The 12133-nt window shown below is 32.9% G+C and overlaps 1 protein-coding gene across 2 annotated transcripts in view; it reads left to right on the plus strand.

The window, feature by feature from the left end:
- The first annotated feature begins 7357 nt into the window (after positions 1 to 7357).
- Positions 7358 to 12133, plus strand: part of LOC127802853 (brefeldin A-inhibited guanine nucleotide-exchange protein 2-like) — a 48335-nt gene continuing 43559 nt past the window's right edge. For both annotated transcript variants that reach the window (XM_052338907.1, XM_052338906.1), the window contains exon 1: positions 7358 to 8819. In XM_052338907.1, coding sequence (XP_052194867.1) covers positions 7609 to 8819 — 1211 coding nt within the window. In that variant the 5' untranslated portion in view covers positions 7358 to 7608. The remainder of the gene's footprint in view (positions 8820 to 12133) is intronic.

Here is a 12133-nt window from a genome sequence, read left to right on the forward strand (position 1 = left end):
CATAACAAAAATAACTGAATGATAAGTGGATCATAGATTGTTGTTTTTTTGTTTTCCAATGAGGCCCAACACTATGACGAAGATTCGGGTTTATCTTCATAGGTTTCGACCTGGGATTGAAATATAGTCCAAAAGTACCACCTATTAGCAACCCATTAAAGAAGTCGGGCCATAAACCATTTATTAAGCCTTTGGAAGAGAAATGGATCAAGCCCATTTGCTCAAGGCTTGAGGAAGCTCGAGCCCAAGCCCATTTACTCCCCTACCTTGCTCTAGCTTTGTCATATAAAATGACGTTTTCTTTTCTAGTTGCCCTTATTGACGGTCTTTTCTTTCTATCTTTCTCTTTGCTCACCCGATAGTTTCCTTATATCGAGTTTGAAAATACAATGATTAATTTAAACCCTGCCAAAGTATAATGGGCAATTTAACACATTGTCAAATGAAAATAAAAGAATATTTTTAACAACAATATATACCATAATAATTAATATTGTATTAAATTTAAAATAGAGTACCTTATTTAATTAATTTAAATAAAATGATGAATTTAACAATTTATCCATTTAGATAGTGTTTATTAATCAAAATATGAGGTGAAAAAAGCCAGATAAGGGAAGTATTTAAAATATTTGCCATTTTTAATGCTTTTGTTAAAGTTATCTGACTTTCCTCAGAAATACCCTCATATGACTTTTTATCTTATTTTTTACAGATAAATTTATCTGGCATCTCCTCCAAATAAATTTATCTGATATTTTACAGATAAATCTCAATTTTTCATTTGCCAATTGTAGGATAATTAATGTTATTTAAAATATTTTTAAAATTTAAATTTATTAAGTCTTATTTTTATAAGAATGTTAGTTTTGAAAGAACTTATTTATTTAAGTCTTATAATTAATGTTATTTAATATATTTTTAAATTACCATACAATTTTTAAATTTTAAATTAAATTATTTATTTCACTAATTTTAAAAATTTAAATTTCTCTCTCTATATATATTTTATGATCTAACACAAATTCCTTTAACCAATTTTTTTAAATTATTTTATTCAATTCTATATTTTATTATCTATTATAAAAATATGAATTGACAATTTTTAATTATCTATGTAAAATTATTGTAATTCTATCAATAACTATTTCTACTTGCTAGTCTTTTTCAAATCTATTTTTAACATAGATTTAGAAAATAAAATATTAATTTTTATTTTTATTTTTATTTTTTTGACAATTCACATTAATCATAAAACACTATTTTTGTAATGACCCTAAATTGGGTCTAGGTGTTTTTTTTTTAATATTTAATTTTAGCTCAAGGGCATTCTAAATGTGGGTCGAAGTATTTTAACAATTTATGATGTATTGTTTTGATGGCATAACATGATTATGGATTAATATGAAATTTTCTTGATTCATGTGATCATGAATTTAAGGGTATGGGCCTATTTTTAAAATTTGGGAAATAAATGTTTTGGACTCCATTTGAATAGTTAAATGAGTTCATGGGTTTACCAAGTAGGTTAAATAAATTGTTGGGTTTGGGCTTGGGCTTGGGCCCAATGGTAGAGGGGATTTAAATTGTGTTATGTAAAAAAAATATATATATATATATAAATAAATAAATAAAAAAGAAGAAAAGAAGAAAATAAATTAAATTAGCAATTGTCAATAAAATCCCTAACAATTTTTGCCTATTATATGATAAAAATGTCATTTTGGTAAAATTTCCTCAATATTGGCATGCGATCTGTATACAGAAATTTGCAGCCTTCTCTGTGTACAAATCTTCTAATTTTAGTGCATATCATCTCTCTCTTTTCTTCACTTTTCCATTTCTTTCCTCATCCCCTCAGCATCATCTTATACTTCACCTCCTCCTTGTGTTTCTGTTCAATTCATTGTGCGCTGCTCTTTATTACATTGGTGGAGTTCTCTCGCTAGCATCTTCTTCAGGCAAGTTTCTCTCTAATCTCTCTGTTGATGCCTTGTTGCAAGTTCTTCCTACCTTCTCAGTTATATTATGTAAATTCTGTGTATTGATCTCTTCTTGGGTTATTGTCTGTTGCCTAGATGAATGTAAAATTCTATATCCCTACTAACTTCTCATCCTTCCTCCTCTTGCTATATAGCATCACTTACTGTTTACTTTCTGCGAATGGCTACCTTTGTTTCAGTCGATACAGCAGCCTTGTTCATCTCTGTATCAAAAAAATTGGCTACATGTATATATACACCCATATACATATATGTATATTCACACCAGATGAGTAGCCTCTTACTTGGATATATAGCCGTATAGATATATGCTTCATGCGGATCACCATTAGTATACGTACATGCACACCTCCACTAAAATGCCCCCTGTTTCAATCAACCACTTGACCCATTTATATATATATACACATGTATACACTTTGTTACACTTGCCATTCCAATGCCCTGTTCCTATTCGGCCACCCATATATTCATATATACATAAGCAAATCTGAATGCTCCCTTGTTCTAGCCTACCCACACCCACATATATATACTTATATAATTATATGCATCAGAGCAGCCAGTTGAATGGGAGCTCTCCCTCTGCCTCTACCCATACATATATATAATCTTATACGCTGAAAGTGTAGCTGAAAGTGCAGCTGTGTATCAGGTGTTTACTGGAAGCCTTCCCTCTCTCTGTCCAAACCACTTGTCTATATATATATATATATGTATATATGCGCACCAGTAGAGAGAGAAAGTGAGGGCATTAAAATCCAAGGAAATAAATATATATATATATATATATGTATACCCATTCATGCACCAGCTCCACAAACCCACTTATAATTATATATATATATATATACACATCCAAGCTAATGCCCTGCTCCAAGAAACCCATTTATATTTATATGTATGTATATATATATATATATGTGTGTGTGTGTACACGGCCACGCTGCTCTGCTTTAAGCAACCCAATTTCATTTATATATATGTATATATAAGCACATGTCACTGGATGCAAACTTATTTACATTCATTTATATATATATATATATTATATATTCACATTCAAGCCAAAGCCATGGATGCTCTGTTCCAAGCAACCCACTTATATATAGATATATTTATACACTTAAGTCTTTAAACATCCATGCCTCTCTTCTGAGTACACGCCATCCTTACCCACTTAATTATATTATATATATATATATATTATCCTTTTGTTATTGTTATTCCATAAATAACGTAAATCATATATCAAATATATATATATATATATATAAAACTTGGGCTCATTTAAATAAATTGTAAAGAATTCATGAGCTTCTTGGAAATTGATTAAATAAATTCTTGGGTAAATCATTGTGTCTCGTGTGCATAATTGATGTGAGTGGGATACTATCAAGTAGTGTGAGATAGACAGAAAAATATATATAAGTATAGCAATAGTTGTGAGTTGAAATTTCATGATATTTACATGGGAATGAATGCATGTCACGTTTGTACATACTTAGTATGTTCATGTTATGATGTTTCGTATTACTTAGCTTTGCGCACCTATTATTTTGCGCGGAGGGAAATGGTACCTTAGAGCACCTGGCGCGGGACGAGGTGGCCATAGCCCGGCAGGTTGGCTCCATATTTATTTGTGAGATTTTATGAAACTTATGCACTTTCGCATGCATTGATTTATGGCTTGAGAGCCAAGAAAATTGATATTGGTAATAAAATGATGTACTCTTGCATATATTGAATGATGGCTTGCGAGCCTGTGAGAATTGATAATGATATTGGAATTTTATACACAATTGCATAGTGATACATGGTGACATGATATATTAAATTGAATTGATAAATTCACGAATTATGAATCATGTATATAATTGTGGAGTTCTTGATTATTTTTTTTTGTGTCATCGTGTTCTTGGATCCTATATATTGTTCCTTGTTCCTCGAACTTGCTGAGCCTTGTGGCTCACTTGATCTTTTTTGCCATTCTAGGTAAAGGAAAGACGGTTATTGGGGGCGAGTCCAATAGGACTGCAGCCAAGGGATAGTGGTGTACAGAGACACGTCCTAACTTTAAAGATCCTAGTTAGTGATTTGGTGAGGTTTGTAACAATGAGAATTTGTTATGTTATGGGCATTTGAGCCTCTTATTATTTGGTATGGCCATTGAGCCTAGAGTTATGAGATGTTGGGAATGTAATTAAATCTTATTTAAATTTTCGCTGCTAGAAATGAAATGAGTTGAGTTCAGTTTTGTTCTATATCATCTCTGTAATGACATTCTTTCGAGTATTTGGAAGCGGGCCTTACAATTTTAATAATAAATTTGTTGTTGATGTTAATATACAATTTTGAATGAATTTAGTAATAGGGATATTTTGGTAAAAACCTTTTATCTTGATACTTATCATATGCATTTAACAAATATATAGAAAAAAGAATACAATTCTTAATAGATTCTAAAAAATTTAACAAATAGTTTGATATAAATTTTAGAATGCTTCCCAGTTTTATCTTGACCATTCTATATTTTGGATTGAAAAATATTCTAATATTATTTTATTCATTTTAAAGTAGTGTTTGTTAAAATGAATAAGATAATGTTTGAATACTTTAGCGTCTGTTAAAATAAATAAAATAAAATTGTATCATGATAAGATTGAAATATTTTTAGGACTAAGATATGAAATAGTCAAATTAAGATTAAGAAACATTTCAACATTTTTATCAAATTATTTGTTAAATTTTTTAGAATGCATTGGAAGACATATGCATAATTTTTTTTATCTATAAGATTTAAAATATACTTATCTGGAGAGAGAAAAAGATAAATATATTCAAAAAAATATAAAATAAAAAATCACATGACTTATTTTCTAAAAATTATCAAATAACTTTAACAAATATTTAAAAAAAATAAAAATTTAAAATATTTTCTATATCTAAACTTTCTCGACTTATATCTTAACTAGCATATACCCGTGCTTAAAGGCACGATATAAATAAAATTAAAATTAAAATATAGTTATAATTTATACGTATTATGTTGTAATAATTTTGTTTGTATTAAACGTTCTACAAAACTCAAACATGTAAGATTTAGAATGTTCACTAATATTGAAAATCAAAATATAAGAGCAAGTAAAAAAAAAATTGTAAACATTGAACAAAAAAAAAATTAAAATTATTGTATATTTGTTAACTTTTTATAATAAAAAAAATACAAAATCTATATAATAAAGCATATCAGTAAGTGTTCTACAATCTAAACAAATTAAATTAAAAGTTAAATATCAAACAATACATACGAGTTGTTGTCGGTAGCGATGGCTGTGGCCATCAATAAGTGAGGGGAACTCCGGTTCGGGGTTGAAAAATCTTGGATTCCTGATCATGAGTGGTCAGTAACCTTTGTGTTCCCAAACCTTAGGTTCTTCGACCATGTGTGGTCAGGAACTCTTTGATTTTTATATTATTTTAATTAAAAAAATAAAATTAAAGAAATAAAAAATAAATTCTTTTTGAATATTTGTATTTTTAAGTAATTCAATAGGATAGATTAATCAATTTCACATTTCTTTAAATATCAAATATTCAACACCTAAAGATAAAAATATTAAATTTTGAATTAAACTTCTTACTTTGAATAAAATTTTACACTAAAAGTAGCGTTTGATCATCAATGATTTTAAAAAGATATTTTTATTTTTTTTAATCATCCGTGTCAAATTCTTATACATTAAAACTTTCACTATTGGTGTTTTTTTATTTAAAACTTATATGATATTTCAAAATTTACACTGTTGATATTTATAATACTTAAAAATTAAGTATTAAATGCTTTTAAAATTAGAATATTTAAAATGATACTCTTTAAGAAAAATAAAAAAAAATCGTAGTCTATAATACTCTTTACTTTATATAGGTCGAGTAGACACAAATTATAATTATAAGTTTATCTTATTAACACATACGTAAATAGACACAAATTATAAGTGTAATGTTTCTAACTTTAAATATTTTTCTAAATTATTTTATCTAAAAATATTTTTGCAAAAAATAAAAATAAAAAACAATGGAAGGGGTCCGACTTGCAAAAATCACCCATCAATAATTTCCAAACAATACCAACCAAAGGTTTAAGTAATTCAAAAATAATTATTTTTATATCAATCAATCTAAAGGAGAAACCAACAAGCACTCACATCCGCGTCGCCTCTTTAGCTGTTTCCCTTGTGCCAAAACACACCCATCGACAATGCCATTTTTCTCAATTTTTTTTTATATTTTTTATTTTTTTTCTTTCTTTATTTTATTTTTTCCAACCCATCTTCTTCTTCCCCCTGCTTCTACTTCATGCACGGCGGAAACCTTTGTTTTTTTTTTTTTCTATATTTTATATTTTCTTTTATTTTCCTTTCTTTTCGTTCCCATCTTCTTCTTCCTTCTTTCTTTTTTCTGTGTGTGATATATATGTATGTGTATATGCATATGTGTGTATATATATGTATGTGTCAAGGACATACATATATATGTTCTTGACATTAATAAAACAAAGGATAAATTACATTTAAGACATATATCCCAATTATTTTTCTAATGGCAATTCATGATTTACACTTTTAAGGCATTATAAGCTCTCTTATAGTCATCACCCACCATCCCATGGTCTGTCCCAAACGTTTTTCAACTGTCAAGTGGATTGGTAAAGCATGGTCAGAAAGAACAGTGGGTGCATTGGGTTATCTACTTTTCTAAAACACGTGTGTATATGTGTGTGTATATATATGTATATGTGTATTTGGGGGCGAGCAATGGCGTGGGTGGAGGGTCTGCGAGAGAGAAAGAGAGAGAGACACTGAGGGTGGGAGTGAGTAGGTCTGTGAAAGAAGACAGTTGTGGATGGTTTTGGAGGAAAAAATATATAGGTATTTGATCTTAATCATTGATTCACATTCAAATTTCATCTCAACTATTAGATCAAAATATATGTTAAATATTTTTAAAAATCATTATATTTTATTATATAAAAGATAAACTATCACTATATAAATAGAGAACCTAATATGGTATTTGGAATGATCGTCCTTACGTAGATCTCTATGTTCGTGTTCTCAATTATATTAAGAAAGATAAATTGTAGGTTAAGTTTTTAATTTTTATATAGAATGAAAATTAAATTTATAATTTATTAAATTAACGTTGACATATTATTGAGAATTGAGGATTAAATCAAATTTGTAATTCATTAATTCATTGCAGGATATCACAAATAATATTGGGAATTGAGGATTTTTGCGTAAATTGAAGTGTGCCACAGTTGGACTTCTCTGAAAAACGGAGCAAAATAGTCAAAAGGCAACCCAAACCCGATCTAGCAATTGCGAGCTTCAGTTTCCCTTCACCTCTCTCGCTCTGCCTTCTCCCTCTCTCCACCAACACCAACTGCTTACTCCACCGCGATACCAATCTGCCACCGCCCGCCGCCTTTCCCCGCCTCACTCTGGCTCTCGCCACCGACAGAAAGATCCAGATTCCCTTCACAATTCGTTTCTGTCCGACCTAGATCTGAACCACTACCCACCCCGCATCGCCGCCGGGAATGGCTTCTCCGGAAGCCGATTCCGGCCTCAATCAAGTCCTAATCCCGGCCCTCGACAAGATCATCAAGAACGGCTCCTGGCGCAAGCACTCCAAGCTCGTCCACCAATGTAAGTCCGTTCTCGAACGGCTCTCATCCAACAACGCCACCACGCCATTGAGTCCCACCTCGCCGGAGAACCAGTCGGAGCCTGATCCCGCTTCCCTTCCCGGCGTCATCAACGACGGCGGTCCGATTGAGTTCTCTCTGGCCGATTCCGAGTTCATTCTCGGCCCCATCATTTCCGCCGCATCTTCCGGCAACCTCAAGATCGCCGATCCGGCGCTCGATTGCCTCCAGAAGCTAATCGCCCACGGCTACCTCCGTGGCGAGGCGGACACTGTCGGAGGAGGTCCCGAATCCAAACTCCTTTCCAAACTCATAGAATCAGTGTGTAAGTGCCACGATTTGGGAGACGAGTCAGTCGAATTACTGGTCCTCAAGACGCTTTTGTCCGCGGTCACGTCAGTGTCGCTGAGAATACATGGAGATTGCTTACTTCAGATTGTGAGAACTTGCTATGATATCTATTTGGGGAGTAAGAATGTGGTGAATCAGACTACTGCAAAGGCGTCTCTGATTCAGATGCTGGTGATCGTGTTCCGGAGAATGGAGGCTGATTCGTCGACCGTGCCGGTGCAGCCAATCGTGGTAGCGGAGTTGATGGAACCTCCGGAGAAGGCTGACGCAGATGGGACGATGACGATGTTCGTGCAGGGGTTTATAACCAGGATCATGCAGGACATTGATGGGGTTTTGAATCCCGGGACGCCCCGGAAACCCGGGCCCGTGGTCGGGGTTCATGATGGAGCGTTTGAGACTACTCCAACGGTGGAGTCTACAAATCCTGCAGATTTGCTTGATTCAACGGATAAAGATATGTTGGATGCCAAGTATTGGGAGATCAGTATGTACAAGACGGCGTTGGAGGGACGAAAAGGGGAATTGGCGGATGGAGAGGCAGAAAGGGACGACGATTTGGAGGTCCAGATTGGGAATAAGCTTCGTAGGGATGCGTTTTTGGTGTTTCGAGCGCTCTGCAAGCTGTCAATGAAAACCCCACCAAAGGAGGCATTGGCTGATCCGCAGCTGATGCGTGGAAAGATCGTGGCATTGGAGTTGCTTAAGATTTTGTTGGAGAATGCAGGAGCTATATTCAGGACTAGTGAAAGGTACATATGGTGTCTATTTTTGTTGCAGCTAATGCTTTTAGACTATATTATAAAGGTACATAATGATGTATATTTTTGTTGCACCTACACTTTTAGACTATGCTAGGTCTGGATTCTTTTACTTGCATGATCGCTTGTGAGATTTGAATTGTACGAGGATGAAAATGACTTTTGGAAATTTAAGTTTTGCAGAAATCTATCTACACATCATCATTTTTAGTGTTCCGGGCTCTCCCATAACTAGAGTTTTTGTCATATAAAGTAAGGATGAAATGGTGCAAGTGCTATTGAGATGGATAGATGAGTGATTGTCAAACTCCAGTGAGTTAAAATTGATGTTATGTTAGAACAAAGAGTTGATTGTATGAACCTGTTTTGAAGCTCTACATAGAATTTCTATAGTGCTAGATTTGGGTGAAGCAACTGGAATATTCTCTGGGAAATTAGAAGATTATTGTGACGAGATTGAAAGGTGAACATGGTTAAGAATATTATAGCATGGAAGCCGAGATAACTGTTTTGGTTCATTAGGTAAAAAAGTTTGCATGGAAAGCCTGAACTTCAATGTCCACATTGGTAGAGAATTTTCAAAGAAAATTCATGTATCTGTATTTAGAAAAAGTCTTTTAAGTGCATAAATAAATGAAAAAAGCCTACGGGAAGTGTACTTGACTTCTCTGTGGTTGCTGTGCACCTCCAAGTATTAGGTAGAAAGATACTGCGAGTTACCATAATGTTTCTACTTAGAAAGCTTCATCCATATTTTTGTCAGGAGTTCCCTCATTGAGAAGTTCAGGGTTGAGTTTATGTGTGACTATTGGCAAGAGACTGACTGTAAGAAGGTTTCTTGTATGCATGTTTTTACTATTGGATACTATTTTGTTGGTTTTTGGATTAAGATCAAATCATAAGGAGAGATGTTCCTCATAAGTGCACTAAAAGTTCTAGAGATTGTTTTTGTTTCATAGATTTTCCTAATAGGTACTTGTCAAAGAGAAAATAAGAAAGATCTTCCTCTTAGAGGTGGTTGGATAGGTTGGTCTTTACCTGTTCTGTTACTATAAACTTTCACTTTTGTTAAAAAAGCTGCCTTTCTTGACCCTATGTTGTTAATAGAAGGTTCACTAAATTCCCAGTTAAGAGCCGATGCTAACATTTGTTTTTTGTATGAAAAGTAAGGCAAGTCAGTTTCTCATTTTCATTGCCTTGATGATTACTACTACTTCACTAATTGAGACTACTAAGAAGAAGAATATTGAGATTATTAGAAAGAAATGGCTGAAAACATGTAGTGAAGTATTCTAGACTTCTAGTGTCCATGTCTAATAATCAAAATATATTAGAAAATGTATAGGTTATCATTGTCGTATAAAACCAACGAACTGTACTATTTAACTTAAGGGAAGAGGGACTCGTGGTAAATACAAAAAATGAAGCTATAGGCTATAGCAAGGTGGCTTGAGCTTATGACTTGGAGATCACTAAAGCACCATATTTTTAATGCATTAAGTATACTTATGAAAAGGCCTTTTTTTAAATGCATTAAGTAAAGAAATCATTGTCCAATGCCACATTGTAATTGATGAGGCACAAAAATGAAGAATAGGGAAAGAAGAGGACAAGAAGATGTCGAATCCCTTAGATTCGACAGAGTTCTCTCCTCTTTGTAGAGAGAATTAGGTGGGAATTGAGATGGTGGGAAGGGGGAAATTAGAGAATTGAGAATGAAATGACAGGGAGAGAGAATCAAAGAGGGAAATTGAATGAGAAGCAATTCAAATCGTATTCGATGCCTCACGATGAATTTGGGACTAGCTTATATACTCGGTCCCAGTAGGAAGTTGGCGCCAATAACGATTACTACTTCCCACATTCAAATTTACACTTACTACTAGCAATTATACTTATTATAGTAGTTCCCCACATAGGTACACAACAGAAGAGACGAAAGGAAGCAAACAAGAAAGAGGTAGTAGAGTGGAAGGTTGAAAACAAGAACGAGAATCATCCAAAGTATGCAATTTGTATATTCATGTGGAAGATATGAGTTTGATCTCTTTAACTCCTTTCTATAATCTGAAGAAATAATACAATCCAAATAGGAAAATAAAAATAGAATTCCAAAACAATTGAAAGTTCCAAGTATTGAAAGTAGTTAGCAAAAGAGGTATATAAAGACAAAAAAAAAAAAAAAAAACTTAGTGGAAACACTTAGGTTTGATATTTAAACATATGAGCCTCATAGAAGATAAGGCAATGGATGGAGAACAAGAATTCATGTCATTGACCCCACATAGTTAGATAAAGGCTTGATATGTTGTAAATGTGATGTTGGAAATTGAAAATTTGAATATTCCAATGAAATTCAAAATCACAAAATTTTGAGCTTTCCTTCCTTCTTGTTCCATAACAAGTTCAAAATTTCATCTTTATTTCTCCATGGTTGAGAAGTTGAGAAACATTTGTTGAAAGAAGGGATGAAATGCCACTTGTAACAAGTCTTGCTTGATTGTTGGGATTAAGTCGCTTTTTTTGTGTGTTCTCATGAGGGAAGGGTTTGATGTGTTCTTTATCTATCTGATAGGTAAGGTTATCCTATTCTCAATGCAATTTTATCCATTACATTTGACTACACACAAATGTTTTGACGAATCTTTTATTAACATTCAAAACAATTGTTGGAGAAGAAATACCATATTAGGTGTGTTTCCACCTTTGGCCATGGCTGGTGTGACATGCTATTTGCTAAAGTGATACTAGCTATGATTTTGGTGATTTGTCCTACTCAATATTGTGCTATAGTTTAGGTGCATCTCACTTGGATGATCATTTGAATAATTAGATTTTTTTTTTCTTTTTTGATTTTATGTGACAGATTCATTGAACCATTTTCTTTTCAGAGTTTTAATGCTCAAATTTGTTTTTGGTATTTGATATGTGTATATATATATTTCTCTATCTCGTTTTAAGTACTTACTTAAGAGTGAAGAGTATGCTTATATTGTATTAATGCAAGTGGTGTTTTGAAAAATACTAAAGGAGGAAATTTTTTATTTGGAAAGTTAGATTTTATGAGTATACACAACAACAATAATAAAGTTATTCCAACTAGGTCAAGGAGCTGCATGAGTTTTAGCTCTGTAGCTATGTCTATCCATGGTCATATCCTTTATAAGGTCATTATATTTTATGTCATATTTTAGAGTGCTAGTACCGGAGGGACTAACAAGGATAATGGGCAGAATTTCAGAAGGAATTCTTTGGTTATCGAGAAAGAAGAGAAAGAGGGAGAGAGAGAATAACAGAAAGGAGAG

Source organism: Diospyros lotus, chromosome 5, assembly GCF_014633365.1.
Source record: "Diospyros lotus cultivar Yz01 chromosome 5, ASM1463336v1, whole genome shotgun sequence".
Lineage (NCBI taxonomy): Eukaryota > Viridiplantae > Streptophyta > Magnoliopsida > Ericales > Ebenaceae > Diospyros > Diospyros lotus.